A 19,491-nucleotide genomic window follows, 5' to 3' on the forward strand; every position below is an offset into this window, starting at 1 on the left:
CTTAGCAAAACAGAAAACTATGATGAACTTATTATTGATAAACAAATTAAGTAGCAATAAAGCAAAAACTTTGTAGTGTAAATGGTTTTAATTTATATTTTGACGTTTATCAAATTGTGTTTGATTAATCGAAATAATGGATACTTGGCGCGTGCTTCAAAACGAAACCACGAAACTTTTGTTGAACATGGCGGACTACGCTCCTGTTGTCAGGGTGAAGCTCGATTTGAGCTGCGCGATTCCACGTCGGGATGAGCACAACCTGGTTTGGATCGTAGTCGACCGGTCGGCGACGGCAACGGTAAAACAGTTTGCTAAGTTGATAAGAACCAAGTACGGTGTAGATAAGAGGAACGAACTCTACCTCGAAGACGCTTGGCTACCACCCGAGGAACCCATACAGATCTTGAGGGACAGAGATCTCGTGAGGTATTACAATTATATTGTAATTCATCTAGTTAATACCTGTGACGAACCAGCAAGGTGAACGTAACTGTTATGGTTTTGTATTGATTGTTGGCTCGCTATACCCGGAAAAACTAAACTTGTTTTCGCTAATAATAAACGTGCTTACAACGGCAGCGTAATGCCGGGGAAACTTATGCTAGTGAGTTGTGCTTATATAGACCATGCCTCTACCTTTTCGAGCCTTGGTATGATGTTTCGCGTCTGCGGGATCATTTCCCTAGGGAATTCATGTTATAAACCTTCTGCTTTCTTTTTTTCATGCATTCTACCAGAGTCGTCTCAAGCGTCAAAAAGTCGCCGACAAGCGCCGATCACTCCGACAATGGCTCGGAACCGACGCTAGCAAGCGACGAAGTTGCGACGAGCGCCAAGAAAAGTAAAAAAAGGAAGCTAGACGCCTCTGAGAGCAGCGTTTCATACGTAGCTGAACCAGCTAATGACACTGTCAATGCATTCCCAGACAGCCGCACCACCCCCGCGACGTCAACGCCATCGCACGATGCAGCGGCCCATCTTCCAGTCTCCGGAACGCCTGTCTGGCCCGCAACTCCTAAGGAGCCGACTACTAGTTCGGTCACACTACAAGTCCCTAGTTTGCCAAGCACCCCTCTTGGACAGCAGACGCTGTCACCAGACATCAGTATGGCTGGATCGCAGGCAGGTTCCGCCAAGAAGAAGACGCGCAGACCACGGCGCAAGAAAAAGAAGCCAAACGATTCGGAGGTCGTCCCTATCCAGCCATTACCACCTGCCGTTCTGCCTGTATGCAATGCTCTACATCTAGCTCAGCAGACAGAGTTGCTGGCAAAGCATCTTCGTTTCGATGAACACTCGTCGTCGGACGAGGAACAGCGTTCAGTGCTGGAACAGGGTGTGCTGCCCGAGTCCATTGAGGCTGCACCTGGTGTGGCCAGCACAACACCGTCGCCTGCCAAAGTGGTGCAGGAAAAACAGCCACCACTCACAAATGGTCAGGCTTCGTGGCCACCGTGTGCAGCTGGCAGCTACAATGCAGTCCCGCCTCCTTTACAAACTCCACAGCCGAAAGCTGAGCTTCAAGAGGTAATGAAATGCAAAAGGGGCATAAATAATCTCTAGGACTTTGAAGTTAGCTGCCAGACTTCAACATTGTTATGAGTTAATAACGCATTATTTGCAATAAGGGAGCATTTACTCATTATAATCCACCCAAGCGCAGCCATACAGCTACAAATGAAGGGTTCTACAGAACCTTCATAGTTAAAGATTTGTCCTGGTCTGGAATTCAAACCCAGGACCAGTGCCTCATAGGGGCAGTCGCTGTACCAAATGAACTAACCAGGACGGCAGGGCTAGATCGAATTGATCAATAACTTGAATTGGAAACGGTTTGGTCCAGTAATTAGGGGAATCCCCCAAGGTGGAGTAGATTTGCAATAAGGGAGCAATTGCTCACTTCTCAATTACTCAATTGGCTGCGCTTGGGTGGATGCTAACGAGTAATTGCTCCCTTAATGCAAATCTGCTCCACCTTGGGGGATTCCCCTAAACATCGGATCAATAACACATTATTTGATACAGAATGCCGTGTGTCTCACTTTACATGTGCCAGTTGATTGCAAAAGTGTATTGGTTTATCGAGAGGGAGGGGTGAAATGGTACGGTTTAGACTCAACCTAGATGGATGCGTTCACTACAGACAGCTGGTCTAGCTGAAATTTTAGCTCATCTACATTTGCAATCAGTCAGTCTGTACAAACTAGCAGGAGACAACTCCTACCAGATCGGAATTCGGTAACAAATATGTTGGGCCAGCTTATAATCACCATCTGGAAAAATATGCAAGTGTGAAAGGAGCTGTTGGAAGGTGAAATTTTGACAGACCATGTACTTACACAGGGCTGCGATAAAGGTTAGCCATATGACCAACCCTTATATTCAAGCTTCTATTTTGTCTGAACACAGTTGTGTGACCAAGCCTGAAAAATCAATTCGGGGCACCTCTCTTCTTCATACTTTTTATAAAAATTTTGAGTCGAGTGTTTACGCAGAGCACGATGTATTGCTTAGTGCTTTCATGGAAGATTTTTTTGAAGCCAGTTTCAGACATTCAACAGAGTCAAAGCAGCATTGTTGACCTGTATTTATCAATTATTACAATGTCCTTTTTAACGAGCACAGTTTATTTAATGCACTAAAGCCTGTAACGAGTGGCAACATGTTGCTGTTCAGAAAGGTAGTGCTAGTCACCATATCGTGTGTTGCGGAAATAAACGCACGCCGTAAAATGCTTCTCTCAGCCAAACGGGCACATTGTTCAAGCTGAAATTTCGCACAGAAATGGCATTTGGTCGGCAGAATTGTTTTATACCACGTTTGCTTGGGTACTTACCTGATTCGAACAGAATAAGATGGATATTCTTATCGTCTGTGGTGACGACGAAGGAAGTTAAGCCGCTCTGTCAATGATCGCACCGGTGGCGCTATCTCGTTTGTTGGTCGTGAAGATTCAGCAAAGAAGGGGGATTCGGGAGATCTGCAGACGCTCTTTCAACTGGTTTCTTAATGGTCACAGAAAACTTAGCTTGGCCAAACTAAGTTTTCAGCGCGTTAAGTTTTCTGGGACCATTAAAAAAACAGTTGAAAGAGCGTCTTCAAACCTCCTGAACCTCTCTCTTTTGCTGAATCTTCATGGCCAACAAACGAGATGGCGCCACCGGTGCGATCGCTGACAGAACGGCATGATTTCCTTTGCTGTCGCTGCTGACGATAAGAATACGCGACTTTTTTTGATAGATTCAGGCAAGTAACCCAAACAAATGTAGGATGAAACAATTCTGCCGACCAAATGCCATTTCTGTGCGAAATTTCAGCTTGAGCAATGCGCCCGTTTAGCTGGGAGAAGCATTCTACCGCGTGCGTTTATTTGCGCAACATGTGATATATTTGTATTACTAGGTATGTCAATTACCAGCACCTCACAAAGGTGGCACCTATTAACACATCATGCCCCATTCATTTCCAGAGTTGTGAAGAAGCCAGTGAAGTAGATTCACCTGTAAAAAGCGCAGACTGCCAGCCAAAGCCAGTAAAGAAGAGCTACGCAGCTTACCCACCACTAAAGACACCACCCAGAGTTGGAGACCTCATAGCTTTCAAGGTGAGAAAGGAGTTTCCAGCAGAATCTGGCAAAGGAATTGTTTTACTGACATTCCAAGCGCTAGCTGATGGTGAGCAACTATGCCTCAGTGAGGAATTTTTAAAAGCAATTTTTAATCACATAACACTGACATGTGTTTCTTGTTTGAATTTCATGCGATGAAGTTGACTGACACATTACTCAGAGTCAGTGGCAGACCTAGGGGGGGGTCGCCCACCCTCCGCCCCTTTCCACGTTTTCCCGAACATCCGTTTTTGGGCTCTCATTGGGCAAGATGTAAGTTTTGACGCAGAACTGGAAAGCTATTTCGTCCGTGATGCGTCAAGTAGTTTCCTACTTTGTACGCTCACCGTGTTAGCGGCTATCTTTTTTCCCACAATTCCACGTTCTACACGTTGGTAGGTATATGAGCACAATTCGTAGTGATTGTCGAGGTATCGCGTTCCTGTCGTGCCCCCACCGTTGTCTTGCCATGCCGCCAGCGCAGTAACCACGACAGCAGCCGTGGTGGGATATCTTAGCAGTCGGCTTGTTACCCCCGGTATTGAAATTAATATTGCTCGCGTAAACGTGAACATTCAAAGAATGGGAAATGGTATAACATCTGTATCATACGCCATTTATTTTTCAACAACAAAGCCACTCAAAACCTTTTGTGCAAATAAAAGAAATAGAAAAATCGTTTATATTTTTTTCTTTTTGGTATAGGAAAGCCCCCCCCCTAAAACAACTCTCTGGGACCGCCACTGTTCAGAGTCATGTGCTAATGATGCGCCAGTTTGCATTATCGGTTACCAGTTCCACCAAAAGTGCCTGGAGCCACTGCATAGCTTTCTGTGTGTAAATTTCTGTACTAATTTGTTTTCTTACAAAACCCCAAAGGCCCATAGAAGACAGCAGTACGTGAACATAAAGATTTGTTGTAAAAGCAAATAAGAAAAGCAAGGCGAAAAAATGACTATTGAAGAGTCAAGTCATCATTGAACATAATAAAGTAGCACCCACAAAAGACAGTACGAAAAAAAGAAAGGATAAAAAAAAGCCATGAAGCAGTAATGAGAACAGCAATTCTGAGGACAAATGTGTGCAAAACAACAACAAAAGAGAAAGCATTTGACACCACTCGTATTTTTGAACTTAACTACAATGCTGGTTGAGTTACTTGGCATGTAGTTGTTATTACTGATGTTGCGGATGGCAAAGACAGGTTTAATGTAACTAAAGCTGTGCAAAGTTGGAGCACCCCTCCTAGACCATTATCCTGAAAAATTAAAGGGGCCCAGAAACACAATCTTAGTTGACTGTTTTGCCTGTTGATCGCATACAGTGAGTTACAATGGTGCTATTAGCATCGGTAATACTGCATATATTCCGTTTTTTAATATTTAAATGTCCTTCCAAAAACAAACTCATGGCTCTGATGGTGTCCCCACACAGTGGCGGGTTTTACCAGCGGTTATGACATCACCTGGTGCGTGCTTGATGATCGGACAAACAGTAAATATACTGCAAATTGTGTGAATAAATAGAGACACATTTTGTCACCTGTCGGTGTTTTATATTAGATCAACAAAAACAACTTGCTTGTCTTTGATAAAAGCCCTGCAAAGCAAGTAAAATAAAAATACACCACCAGGGGCTCTGGCACGGAAACGACGCTGCCAGTCTCAGCAAGAACGAGTTACAGAGAGCAGGCAACCATGGAGTGCAAACTTCCGCGACGTGCTCTGGCTGGCTGTTTTGATTGGTTGCGCCAGGTGCCGTCACTGGAAGAGCGAAATAGGAGTGGGAAGCCCCGCCAAAATTGAGTTGAGGGCAGCGTTTTGTTTGCTTGTATTTTCAAATTTCTTCACTGAATAACTCCCGTTCCTGTGCATCGATTCCTGTAATTCTTTTTGAGTCAGCATCTGTGTGACATAAAGAATCCACCTGAAGTATAGCCGATATCCCCCCAAGCAGTGTTTCGCAGCCCCTTTAATGTTGTGACATGTTATTGCGGGACTGAAGCTCTAACATCACTTTTATTTGACTAGTTTGTATGTGTCTGTTCGAAGTGATGTTCTATTTCCTCATGCAGGTGTTGGAACTCGACTTCAACTATTGCCCGAATGTATCCGACTACAAGGTGAATTGGGCCTTTGCCAATTTTTTCATTTCCAAGGTCTCATTTGCTTCCTTTGCTGGTGCTACATTTTGTTTTTACTATAATGCACAATAAAGGTCTGAATATTTAAGCATTCTTCTTCTTTCCCATAGTTCAACCACATCTTAGTTCCTTATTTACTCAGTGATATCAGTGGTAAAATAAATAATTTCCTGAAATCCTAAACTTGCCACCTGACCACACCGATGATGAGTTTGCTTTAGGCCGGTAGTAAATAGCCAGAAATTTTAGCCATCCTTTTATCTCGCAATTTAACTGGCCATGCTTCTCAGAAAAATTCTTGTGGCGTGATTTACGTGCAGCTAGGTGTATTTATTGTGTTGTCATCAGGGCCAAATGCATTGCTGAGGAAAAGTGGTTACTGATAAACTAAAAATAACTTACCTGGTTACGCAATGTTATGCTAATTTGCAACACAATTCATTGCTTGGCTGTCAAGGCTTTGCGACACAGTACAATACTGCAAAAGTTATGAGGCCGCTCAAGTGACCTTTAGAGTGCAATTCGATAGCGATGAGTCCATTGCGAATGGATGGAAGTTTATGTACACAACAGCATCCAAAGCTCAATGCAAGAGACTGGCGGTTAAATAGGCGAGGTCTTCGCCTTGCTGCAATGCCATAGGGACGCAATGCAGTGGCCAGTGAAGCTGAATCTATTCGCGCCACTGTGGGTTCGAACCCCGCTCGCGGCCATAAAGTGTATTTTTATTTATTTGTTTATTTCTCCGCCCACCTGACTCTGTGATGCCCCAGTTAAGTTTGCCCCCTCCGGTAGCAATGTCAATACTGTCACAGCCTCCCAGCTTCTCTGGCAGTGATGGATTTTTAAATTTGGCGGCAAGCTGTGATTGGCCCGTGGTGGTCACATGATGCCGTCACTATCTCAAGCAATGAGGGAATTTCCTGACATTCGGCGGAGAGGTTTTAGTTTGACGACAACTCTAATGCTGTCGCTTTAGAGTTCACCGTCTTGATGGCTGGTGAGCAGCGATCAAGAGCAACAAAAACATGGAATTGGCATTCTTGGACCCATATGGACTCCTTAATCACAATGAAATAGACAAGACAAATGCTTTCTTCACTTAGGTTTGGTTTGGTTTATGGGGTTTAATGTCCCAAAGCGACTGAGGCTATGAGAGACGCCGTAGTGGAGGGCTCCGGGCATTTTAAACCCCAGGTGGTCGAAATTTCTGGAGCCTTCCACTACGGCGTCCCTCATAGCCTGAGTCGCTTTGGGATGCTAAACCCCACAAACCAAACCAAACCTAAGTGAAGAAAGCATTTGTCTTGTCTATTTCATTGTGATTAAGGAGTCTGTACGGGTCCAAGAATGCCAATTCCATGTTTTTGTTGCTGTTGGCCAGTGAACTGAATTTCGCGTTTTCATTGTGGTACTTTGCCAGATGAGAACTAACTTCTTTCTTGACTACCAAGAAAGCATTTGCTCTTTCTTTCCTGTAGGAAGGAAAAGTTCTCCACCACAACCCTGTCAGTGACATGGTACGCATCGAGCTGAAGAATGCAGAGGCAAAACCAAGTGAGTACGGTTGCCCCTCTGTGACATCATTTATTCAGTGTTGTAGTCAGTCTTCAGTTATCAGTTTTACATTTCACGTTCCTACCAGTCCATGCCTGTTGCCGTGCAGTAATTTAGGATGCTTTCATACCTGGTTAAACATGCCCATCACATTTATGGTTTGGTTTGGGTTGGTTTATTGGGGTTTAACGTCGCACTCGCTGCAATGGCTTCGGTGTTCAGCTGCTGATACCAGCACTGTGGGATCGAATCACAGCCATGGCAGCCAGATTTTGTCAGTGCACAGACTCATTCTGTGCACTGACTAGCCCACATTAAACAATCCCAGGTGGTATAAACTAATCTGGAACCTTCCACTGTGGTGCCCCTAATAGCCCATTTGTAACTTAGGGATGTTAAACTGCAAATACTAAATGCCAGACATTTCTTGAGAAGTTAAAAGACGCATGCTTCAAGGCATCAAAGCCGTATGTGCCTCAAGAGTACAGTTGACTTGATAAATCAGGCTTGAAGAGAGCCAAAATTTTGTTCTGATTACACAGAGCACAAATTGAGGGGAAGCTTTTTCACAAACTTGACATTGAAAGGGCCCAAATGGCAGTTCAAATAAACCTGAGGTTGGAATTGAAGAGCAACTCCAGTGTTTTTTCTACCTCCTCGCATAGTACAGAACCTTTCACAGTATGTTTTCTTCATTTTTTTGTTCCTTTTTGCCAGATTTTGCAGTGAGGCAGTGTTCGGTTGCAGCAGAAATGAAGATTACCTATTTCGTGGCCTCAGTCGCAAAATATCTGCAGGCAACCATGAGTGTGGCATCACTGGACGCACGGCCATCGATGTTCACTTCGCATTTGCTGAAGGACAAAAATTCTTAAGCTTGCTTTACGTTGTTTCAGACAAATAATGACCCAAGCTATCACTTACAGTCACCAATTTAGTCAGTCAATGCGCTTTGTGATAATATCCATGTCATAGGTTGGTCCCTCATGATGTCATCGTTGTTTCATGGTTTCTGCTGTTTTAAAATACTCCTACTTGGTATTTTGAGATATGGTTTTTTTGTACTAGAAGGAAGGGACCCTAAGGAATTTGATGTGATTATCAACTTAAAATGTTCAGAAAACCCCTGGAGTTGCCCTTTAAGTGAGTTCAAATTAACGAGATTGCATTGTAATAGTGTTGAGCTGTTTTTCTTTGCTTTATTGCAACCTGAGTGTAAGATGAAAACTTCTTCTTTTAACCAGCATATGGTGGAAAATTTGAACTTGAAGTCCCTGAAGAAGGCTTGCCGCCGATGGAAAAAGTGGTAAGTGTTCATGCATGTTGATATGAGAGAGCGGTTCCCTGAAATGGTTTGCAATGGGGGTAAGAAAAGCGAGACTAATAGATACTGAATCAACTTTTCAATCTAGGTTGTGTAGCACAGGAGATTTCGACGATTAAAAACGACTGTCTTCATTTTCTCTCTCAACTGAACACCATAAACAAACTTTCATGGTGCACGAGGACTGCCTGGCATGTCGTTGTTGTCGTTGCTCTGGTCATCATTGGACAGAATCATCTTTTCTTGGGCTAGTTGTTTTTTCATGCTGTAGGTGTTTGCAGTACACACGAAACAAGGACGGACAGATAAGGTAACGAAACAAGCGCTGACTTTCAACTGAGCTTTATTGGGAAAATAAGCGACTTTTATACACAAATTTTTTTTTTTTTTAACATGTGACTCAGAAGATGTCAAAACGTCCTACTACATGTGCCATCCAAAATCACTGATACTCTAGATGAAAACCCTGAAAAAACATGAATGGAGAACACTGAAAGACACGTGCCGCTTAAACCAAATGACACCCTTTAGTTGGTTTAAGCGGCACGTGTCTTTCAGTGTTCTCCATTCATGTTTTTTCAGGGTTTTCATCTAGAGTATCAGTGATTTTGGATGGCACATGTAGTAGGACGTTTTGACATCTTCTGAGTCACATGTTAAAAAAAAAAAATTTGTGTATAAAAGTCGCTTATTTTCCCAATAAAGCTCAGTTGAAAGTCAGCGCTTGTTTCGTTACCTTTTCTGTCCGTCCTTGTTTCATGTGCGCTGCAAACACCTACATCATCACTGGAGTCCAGTTTAGAAACAACTATGTAACACTCGTTCTTGGAAACAATTTCCATGACTTCATCATCTTCACTGTCTGAACTGCTGCAAGAAACGCCTCATTTCCAAGGAATATCACCACCACTGGCTTTATTCAAGCGTGCTACTATATTTTAAATCTCTGTCGCCAAGCTAGATGAGTGCCAAAGGCCAAAAACATTGATGATGATGATGATGATAGCGCGGTCACACCCTTTACAACGGGAGAACATCTGTTATCAGAGTCCGACCAAAAAAAAAAACACATCTATACTTCTGCCCTCTAGTGTTGGAAACAGAAACCAATGGGTGAGCCTACCTCGTCCTTGGCTGTAAAAGCAAAACAGCGTTGCACTGCATGAATTCAACTCGTCTTTGGCGATATTGGTGAATGTCCACGTTTCATGGCGCAGACAGTTTTCGGCCCGAGAGTTAAAAGGTTAAAGAAACTTGGGTTTTATGCTTTCCTCAATGGTGTAGGGAGTGTCAAGTTTGCAGGCTATGTATATTTTTTTTTTGCCAATAATGGCCTTTTTTTGGGGGCCTTAGGAGTGAAAAAACTCTAGATGTGCCCTGGTGCACTTCAAATGTATTATAGCACTGTTTTTCGCCTTAGGTTTTGATTTTCATGGGCTGCAAATTGCAGCAAACTGAAGAGCAATGAATGTTCCACCACTTTGTGAGTGTATGTAACTTCTGGCAGTTCTATGCACTCTTTTTTGACTGGAAATTGAAGCCAGAACTTCTGCCAAAAAAATCAGTACTGTAATTCTTTATTGAAAGCACACTGGTGCATATATACTGCAGTTCTGTCGTCCCTAGGGTTAAGAAAAAAGAAAATGTTATCGGGGATAAAAACTTCAAAACTTGGCATCTCAATTCTTTAAAGTTGGAGGTAATTTGTCATTGATGGCATCACCCCCTTTGTCACAGCTTGGTTCAGGATGCTTCACTTTCTAGAGTTGCCTATGTGCCATAAAACCAAACACAACACGCTTCACTTACTATAAAATGTTACCGATTCTCGACTGTTATCACATTGCTGCAAACTTCAACTCTTTTTGAACACCCATGCCTGGGGCAGTGAAATATGTTTACTTTGTTGCATTTCAGGTTGAACTGATGTGGACAGAGCTGCTTGAACCAGTCATCATGTCATGAATGTGACATGCACCTTAAAACATTTTACTGTTGGTAATTCACCACGTTCGTCTTTTCGGTCCATTCAATAAAGCACCACATCTCTCTGCTTGCCTGCTTGTTTTGGTTTAAAATTCCTAACCGACGTTCTGATGCCTGACACATCACACAAGATGCACTGTAAAAATTCTAATAGTTTTCTTCAACTGCAAACTTTCTGAAGAAAATGTGTACCTTACCTCTGTAGCTGTATGGCTGCACCTCAGTGGATGCTAATGAGTAATTTCCTTAATTTAAATCTACTCCACCTTTGAGAATTTTTCTACACGCTTTGGCCAGGTGATGGCCATGTTTAGATGAAGGCATATCACAAGGCGTCCATGTACTGTGCGATGTCAGTGCGCATTAAAGAATCCCAGGTGGTTGAATAATCTGGAGCCCTCCACTACGGCGTCCCCATACCCCACGCCACTCAGGGACGTTAAACTCTACATACCATACCACAAACGCTTTAGACTAACTAAATTCTCACTTCTAGTTATCAATTCGGCCTCACCCCACCATCCGCTGCTGACATGGTTAGCTTACTCAGTAAGGCAACTGTCCAGGACAACGCGCAGTGGTCCAAGGTTCAATGCTCGGACCAAGACGAGTTTTTTCACAACTGTGAAGTTTCTGAGAAAGCTATATAGCTTTCTTATGCTAATGAGTTTGGTTTGGTTTATGGGGATTTAACGTCCCAAAGCGACTCAGGCTATGAGAGACGCCGTAGTGAAGGACTCCGGAAATTTCGACCATCTGGGGTTCTTTAACATGCACTGACATCGCACAGTACACGGCCCTCTAGAATTTTGCCTCCATCGAAATTAAACCGCCGCGGCCGGGATCGAACCCCCGTCTTTTGGATACTAATGAGTAATTACTTCTTTAACGGAGCAGTTCTTGCTTATTCAGGCAAAAGTAGGCAAGTTTCTCGCAGCATTTTACAGACTGCCTTTCCAAACATGTCTTTCTCGAAGCAAGGCCAAAGTGTTGGCTACCAGAGATATAGAAGGCATCCTGGAAAATCGGTCATTGCAAAAGATAACCCTAATAAGAAAATAACCTTAAATTTCAACAGATGTACTCCAGCGTAGCCAAATTATTTTCGAATTTGCTAGCAATTTAATGTACTCGCTTCAGTATGTGCACACATCTGTTGTTTTGTATTGTTTTTTCAAGCCTCTTTCCTTTCCTTTGAAGCTGTAAGGCTGCACTTGAGTGGACGTTGCAATGGTTCCTTGATTTCTAATCTCCACCTTGGACAGTTCCCCTAAGCACATCGGACAAGAAATTATTGTTGGTGGCCGATTTTAGTTGTACAGTAGTACAACCGATTTGTGGCAGATTTTAGTTGTAGTTGTACAATAATGATCGAATGCTGGAAGATCACAGCTTTTATCAGTTTTGCAATGCCTGAGTATTACACAGTTACGGTTTTTCAGCAGGAGTGGAATGCCTCCACCAAGTTACCTTTTGTACTTGAAGTACAAAATAGGTAAGTGGAAATCGGTGTAGGGTATAGCAGAACAATTCTGCAGTGATTCCACTCCATTCTTGTACTTCGTGTTCTCTGTCACTAGCTACTACGACAGCACATTTTCACTACTACCAAGTTTGAGCAAATGCCGAGCACAACACTTCAGCAAATGGTGAACTGGAGAGCAATTGTTTTCTGCACTGCTGTGTTATCCCAGCCAGGTACAAAATTGGGAGGCGCCATTACACTGCATGAGGCTTATCTTGGCTGATCTATAACAATGAGCCAATGATAACACAAGTGCAACACTTTATTAATCAACCAATATACTTATGGACATGAGTACAAAAAATAATTACAAAAAATGGCACAGAAAAGACACCAGAAGACAACAAACTTGAATACAGTATTCTACATAACAATATGCAACGAGATGAATTTGAACACAGTGTTCCACTTAAAGGGTACACCATTGCTCAAGTTAACCAAAAATGTGAAGCTGCAACAGAGAGAATTTTTACTTATTGCCCTTATTAATTTCTGCAGCAGCTTGTAGGGAAATACATTTGTGCAGTTCATGGGTCATCAACCACAAAACAAATGCTGCAAAGGAAAAAGCACCGAGCAACATGAAAATCTTGAAACAAACATGACAAGTGCGACATTAAAACGATGGAAGACAACCACCAGTATGAGTTCACATCAAGGCGGAAAGCATATACAGTGTGATGTGATGAAGAGAAATTCAGACAGTCTTCTACTCTGTTTACAAATAAGATATTGATACAATTTTCTTCAGTAGTTTAAGATTATTATTTTCGTGTGGAGAGATGGGGGAGGGGGGCAAGGCTGTAAATTTTGAACTAATTTTCTTCACTATTGCCTCTTGCTACAATTGAATAGATTTAAATAAGGGATTATTTAAGGTTTCCATAGATACTTATTGAGAACCTTTCCATTTCATTTGTAGCTGAATGCCTCACAGGAAATCAATTGCATTCACTGAAAAAATAAAGCATTTCTTCAGGGCCACATGTTACTTTCATTTTGGTACTGTTCACTTCCCTTAATATCACATTTCCTCTGTTTATAGGGACATGTGCAGGAAACAAAAGAACACTACAAAGGCATTTCCTTGCTTAGTAAAAAAAAAAGAAAGTCATCGTCTCACTCTAAGCTTTTCACGCAACTCAAATATTAGTGCTGGATTTACCATCACAACAGAAACTTCTAACTGCCGAGCTTATGCTCTATGGAAAAGAATCATCGCCCCACATCATGCCCATCACTTGGACATCTAATGCCCAAGTTGCGTGCAGCAAAGAAATGGCATCCCTACGTGTCTCCTGCATCATCAGGCTGCTTCATAACGCTTCTCAAGTACTGCATCGTAACTTCTCCACGAAGCCCGGCAGCGATTTCTCCCCAGCGCAGAATCGATGCCACAAGCACTCGCCATTTCGCCTGAAAGTGGAAGAGGAAAAATAATTCGAACAGAGAACCGTAATACATGTTTTACATCACCAAGCTATTCTTGATGAAAGGGTCTGAAGTTAAACAGTGATTATCATCATCATCAGCCTGACTATGCCCATCGCAGGGCAAAGGCTTTTCCCATCTCTCTCTCCAATTAACCCTGCCCAGTACTGCGGTTAGTAAAGCTACAAATGTGGCTTGTTGGTTCTGCATAATTAACCCTGTGGTACTTTGGGTAAAAGCCGCTGCGGCAGCTCAGTGGTTATGGCGCTCAGTGGCTGCAGATCCGAAAGACGCGGGGTCGATCCCAGCCACGACGGTCACATTTCGATGCAGGCGAAATGCTAGAGGCCCGTGTACTGTGCAATGGTCAAAATTATCCGGAGTCCTTCACTACAACACCCCTCATAGGCCGAGTCATTTTGGGATGTTAAACCCCATATACCAAACCAAACTATGGGTAAGTATAGTGCATAAAAATGACCCGAACAGGCTATGCCGATATAAGCAAGCAAAAAAGCTCGTTTTTACATCTTCCTGTTGATGTCTGTACACAGAGTATGAACACACTATTGAAATTAATTAAACTAAGGATAGCACAGTGTGCTATAGAAAGGAGAATAATCGAGGCAAGTTTGGTTGGTTGGTTTATGGGGTTTAACGTCCCAAAGCGACTCAGGCTATGAGGGACGCCGTAGTGGAGGGCTCCGTAAATTTCGACCATCTGGGGTTCTTTAATGTGCACTGACATCGCACAGTACACGGGCCTCTAGAATTTCGTGGCATTTCTTAGCTCTACATTGTTCTCTTGCTGTTCCTCAAACTTTCTCGAGGCAAGTTTGAGAAACAGCAAGAGAACAATGTAGAGCTAAGAAATGCCACAATGGAAACCAACAGGCAAAATTAAACTGGGTTGGATATGTTACACAGTAAACAGATAACTGTCAAGCTGTTGGGGCAACACAGCAGATTCTGCCGGAAGGGAAACATGGCTGAGCACGACCAATATTCTGCTGGACAGATGAGGTTACGAAGGAAGTGTGCTTGTTGGGATACGGTGGCTGCAGCTGGCGTGGAGGCAGGGATAACGGGACAGCCCTAGGAGAGACCTTTCTACTGCAGTGGATGGGTGTGACCTGCTTGTTGATGATGATGATGACTCTCCCTCTCAGTCTAGTGCATCATTAATGGCAGCTGTGTCTGACCTGAATTGCGCTCTGCCGTGCGGACCTCACTTTTTCAAAATGCCTTTTGGGCCTTAGCGTCGGAGCAAATAAATGTTCACAGAGGGGCATGTGTGCTTGGGTGAGGTACCTAACCTTCCTTCAGCTGCTACTATCAGCGCTGACACTAAAAATGCGTAGTGCACTCCCTAATGAATCACACTGAAAAAATATGTACGCTGGGTACTACCAGCATTACTATAATAAGGGAGTAATTACTCATTGGCATTCACCCAAGCACAGCCATAAGGCCACCAAGGAAAGCTAAACAGCTTTCTCAGAAACTTCGTAGTTAAAGAAAAATTCGTCCTGGCGCGGGGTTCGAACCCAGGACCACCACTTCACCGAAGCAGTCGCTCTACCAACTGAGCTAACCGGGACGGCAAGCTTATGTTAGGGCGAGAGCGAATTGATCAATAACTCGAATTACACTGACAGGCTACCAATATGTGGACAGACAGATTTGAAGCGCTCTTTATAATGTTCCAAAGACTACGAAAAAAAAAAAGAAGAACTAAGAACAACACAATGGCATGCACTATGGAACAGTAATGAATGCAACAGACGTAAATGCACCAATACATCTGGGCCTTTGTGGTGGGAGACGGTTGTATCTCGTGCAGACACAATTACAACAAATTTTTAAGGCCTCAGATGTATTCTGGCTCGGTTTTGGGTTGAAGTCACGTACTGTGTCAGGCCCATGAAAGAAGACTGGAGTAGACCGGTGCTTGGTGCGTACACCATGGAGGAATTCAGGGCAGCAAACGCGTTCACTGGTCCTGTGGACTGAAGAGATCGGCACGCTCTTTCTGGCTCCTGAGAGAAACCTGAAGTGAGTATGAAATTAAACGTCCATACTCACAGTTATAGACGGCAATGCAGACTTTGCTGAGGAACTGCAGTTCGTGCAGTCTCACCAACCACTTGTCGAGGCTTTCACAGCTATGTGGGAGGAATGACGATAATAATAATTTGCACACTTGCAAACAGATTACTATGTAACTAAAGATAATATAAATAGTACAGTACATATTAATAATTACTATATTATTTTATTATTAATTAAATAACATTCCTTCAAAATCTTAATACTTTATTTGCATTCATGATGCGTTCCAAAGCGCGACAAGACGGAGACGAAAGGAAATAAACACACACGACAAGCGCTTACTAGCAACAAAAAAAGTTTATATCAACGCTGGGAATGAATAGGGAATAAATCTTTTCGCATCACGACCAGAAGACTAGGGAAATCGTCGAAGCTTATCATAATGCTAAGACAAAGGGCTGTGTCAGTGAGCCTTCAATTTTTCTGTCGGAGAAGGAACGTGCGTTTTTAGATAGTAACGGCTAATCTCTTTTTCTGTCTTGTTATTTTATGGTTCTTTGTGTTTTCTGTGATCCCTATTTATTCCCAGAGTTGCAATAAACATTTTTTGTTGCTAGTAAGCGCTTGTCGTGTGTGTTCTTTTCCTTCCGTCTCTGTCTTGTCGCGCTTTGGAACCCATCATGAATGTTTACCAACTTACCCAACTTTTTGCCCTCCTTTATTTGCATTAAGTAGGGTTGAATGGATTTCTAAAACGACGTAGCAGAGAAAGCACGAGACAAGCGCCGACTGCCGACCGAAGTTTTTATAAACGCAAACGAAAGCCCCAGAAAACGCCTTCACCAGCGCGTGTACGTTTCATGCGGGAATAATCAAAAACAAAACAACTGCACACAGCTTCAAGAGGTTAGTTTATATGCTTGTAAAACGTACATTTCTACTTCAGACACTTGTGTCTGGGTTATTGGCAGTGAAAAAAGGCTCCGAAAATTTCCCTGCTCAGCTTTCCACCTGCTCCGTTTTGTCGGGGTAGGTAGGTAAGTACGTAACGAATTAGTTTGATTTCGTTTATTGGGGTTTAACGTCCCAAAGCGACTCAGGCTATGAGAGACACCGTAGTGAAGGGCTCCGGAAATTTCGACCACCTGGGGTTCTTTAACGTGCACTGACATCGCACAGCACACGGGCCTCTAGAATTTCGCCTCCATCTAAATTCAGCCGCCGCGGCCGGGATCGAACCCGCGTCTTTAAGGCCAGGGTTCGATCCCGAGTGAACTGTAGAAAAATGTACCATGAAAGAAGGAAATGCGGTACGAACTTGAGCACAGACGTCGTGTCCACGATCACGACGCAGAGTACGTTTTCCGTGACTTTAGGGGCGCCATCCGCAAGCTTTTCCACCGAACCGAAGCTAGTCCTGCAAAGGTACAGTACGTTAATCAGCAAAATAATAATAACAATAATGAACATCTCACTAGGACTGAAGTGCCTGAAATGAATAAGAGATACTTGCGCAGTGCAGTGCTGAAATTCTGACTCGGCCGACAGCTCAACGAGCTGCTGACACAGGTCATCCCTCTGTGACGGGCTCCCACCGACAACCTGTCACAAGAAGAATAGTAGCAGCAAAGAAAGTGCGAAGCTGTCACTATGCTTACGCTGATACTTACGACAAAATTCAACGTGACAAATGGTCTCTTTCGCAATTCTTTCTGCTTTGGAATAGTTACACTAGCCATAGAGAACTGAACAAACCGCCGCCGATGCCGGCAGCCAACAACTTGACTTCGATTTCGGCTGCGGCTGGCTATATACGTTTCTGCTACCCAGTGGAGATTATTATTTGTTGCAATATTACCTAAAGTTAAAAAAAGAGCAATGTTAAAACAAATGTGTTGTAGTCATGAAGTTTTTTTTTTTAAAGTAAATGTGCGTAGCTGTAGAGGATAATTATAGCACATTAGATGGCGCCAGTGTTGAACTGTTTTGAAAGAGAACGCTTGTTCAACCGAATGACTTATGAGGTTAGGAATGCACACCTACAATGAATTGAAAGAAGCCCATTTAATGGCTCAAACGGCGAGATTATCCAATTCCAGAATTGTCAGGAGTATTCTAACCAGGCTTAGAATTAGCTTTCAACCCACGAATAAAGGCGCTAAAGTAGACTTGCCCTGCAGCCCTACTAATCAAACCACCTCCCAAAATCATGCTTCTCATCATGGAGGAAGAAAAAAACTAGGAGGGAGCATGACGTCACAATCTTGAAGCCTAGTCATAAAAAATATAGTGGAAAGCATCATGGGAAAAATGCCCTCACGTGACAAGGCAGCGGTAGCTCTTAGCCGGATTTCGGTTTCGGTTTCGCTCTCTCGCTCTACGAGCAACTGCGCGACCTTCTGCTTGTGTTCACTGACGGCTCCGTGGTGAGCACAAACTGCACGCTCGCCGCAACGGCCACCATCCCCGAGCGACGCGTGCGCTGACTGCGGCGCAGTGGAGACATTGGAGCGCTGTGCCGCTTCTGCAGTGCCGCATCGCGAGATGCTCGCGGCTTACAGGGTGCTGGGAATCACCCGGACAGTCTCGAAGCGCTCCTGTGGCCGTGCGGCAGTGCGCGCATCCGTGACAGCACAATGGTGAGCCTCTGTGCGTTCATCGAGCAGGCGGAATTGACTTCCCGCTTGATCTTCGCCATGTAGTGCACGCGTGACACGAACGCTACGTGGGTGCTACCTCGGACGGTATACGCGGCCGGGCGCCCCACCCCGGCCGCTATAGTGCAGTGTGCCGCGCGCGATTAGTCCGAGACAGGACGCTAAGTGCGCGCGGCTATGTAATACATGCAGTTTACTTCTTTTTGTAAGTGATTGTGCGTTGTGGCCGGGAGACCCCGCGCAGGGGCAGACGTAAAGCCGCCGGCACTCTCTCGTCAGCGAGAGAGAGAGAAATACTTCACTGCTGCATTTCACGTCGGAACCGCGTATCCCTAGTAGCACAGATTGCTGCTGGAACATTGCAGCAATGTTACCTATTTAGGCTGCATTAACGTGGCTAGTGTCCTCCTTTGGCAATATCAAGACAACATATGTGAAAAACATGGCTGCTACATTTCCCACGATGTTGTGTCCACATATGTACAACATTGCTGCAATGTTGCCACAATGTTTCATAACATCAATGTAACATTCTTGAAAATGTTAGCAACCCTACACAAGCATGCAGGCCTGCCAATTGGTAAGCTTCACAACATATCATAACGCTTTTCGAGGACCAAGAGCGACCGACACTTGAACTCCACAATACAGTACAACATGTAACTCATACACTCACCTCCGAGCGGATAACATAGAGTCAAGCATATATATAGCCGTTCCTGAAGGGTGTCCCAAGGGTGACAGTGGCGAATCGGTAATAAACAAAGCTTTGCGACATATTAATCGAGCTGTGCATGCAATTTATAGCAGGCGCAACAGAAGAGGTTTAGTTGCAAAGTACTGCTAGTTGAAAAAAATGTTTACTGTAGCAACAGTCAGAAAACTTCTGGAACTCTGTGCTTGAAATATATTTGTAATGTTGCTTTATTGTTATGATTCAACCATTATAATAACGTTCATCAGGCTGTATTGCCTCAACGTTGCTTCTCGATGTTGTTCCAAAGATGGCAGATGGTATGTTATTCTAACGAATTTCTGAGCATTTGGCTGCAATGTTAGCAGAGAGTGACATCCTGACCAACTTATGGACATGTTGCTGTAACGTTGGAGTATGTTGCACAACATTATAAAACATTGGCGACATTGCCATAACGTTCTGGCGACTTTTTGTGCTACTAGGGATGTGCGCGAGCGTATTCGGCGCGA

At 43.7% G+C, this 19,491-nt stretch overlaps 2 protein-coding genes across 2 annotated transcripts; one reads left to right on the forward strand and one right to left on the reverse strand.

The window, feature by feature from the left end:
* Positions 1-182: 182 nt before the first annotated feature.
* On the forward strand, positions 183-10,690 carry LOC149348270 (uncharacterized). Its single transcript, XM_089585785.1, has 7 exons — positions 183-429; positions 741-1,530; positions 3,473-3,607; positions 5,685-5,732; positions 7,235-7,310; positions 8,555-8,616; positions 10,552-10,690. The coding sequence occupies exons 1-7, from the start codon at positions 188-190 to the stop codon at positions 10,597-10,599; spliced, it is 1,401 nt and encodes a 466-aa protein (XP_089441911.1). The 5' UTR covers positions 183-187; the 3' UTR covers positions 10,600-10,690.
* A 1,699-nt stretch (positions 10,691-12,389) lies between these two features.
* Positions 12,390-17,494, reverse strand: LOC149348271 (uncharacterized). Its single transcript, XM_089585786.1, has 6 exons — positions 17,299-17,494; positions 17,142-17,230; positions 16,947-17,045; positions 15,662-15,741; positions 15,488-15,585; positions 12,390-13,561 (listed from the first exon to the last, which is right to left on the reverse strand). Exons 1-6 carry the CDS (start codon positions 17,365-17,367, stop codon positions 13,433-13,435), a joined length of 564 nt encoding a protein of 187 aa, XP_089441912.1. The 5' UTR covers positions 17,368-17,494; the 3' UTR covers positions 12,390-13,432.
* Positions 17,495-19,491: the final 1,997 nt, after the last annotated feature.

This window comes from Amblyomma mixtum, chromosome 4, assembly GCF_055824585.1.
Source record: "Amblyomma mixtum isolate Tamu chromosome 4, ASM5582458v1, whole genome shotgun sequence".
Taxonomy (NCBI): Eukaryota; Metazoa; Arthropoda; class Arachnida; order Ixodida; family Ixodidae; genus Amblyomma; species Amblyomma mixtum.

Bases quoted from the DNA above. Each gene is read 5' to 3' on its own strand.
- LOC149348271 (XM_089585786.1), bottom strand. From the start codon at position 17,367: ATGGCTAGTGTAACTATTCCAAAGCAGAAAGAATTGCGAAAGAGACCA. The intron at 17,046-17,141 runs GCAAGTATCTCT...GTACCTTTGCAG, and splicing joins GAATTTCAGCACTGCACTGC to GACTAGCTTCGGTTCGGTGG. The intron at 13,562-15,487 runs GTACGTGACTTC...TTCCACTTTCAG, and splicing joins TCTTTCATGGGCCTGACACA to GCGAAATGGCGAGTGCTTGT.
- LOC149348270 (XM_089585785.1), top strand. From the start codon at position 188: ATGGCGGACTACGCTCCTGTTGTCAGGGTGAAGCTCGATTTGAGCTGC. The intron at 430-740 runs GTATTACAATTA...GCATTCTACCAG, and splicing joins AGGGACAGAGATCTCGTGAG to AGTCGTCTCAAGCGTCAAAA. The intron at 8,617-10,551 runs GTAAGTGTTCAT...GTTGCATTTCAG, and splicing joins TGCCGCCGATGGAAAAAGTG to GTTGAACTGATGTGGACAGA.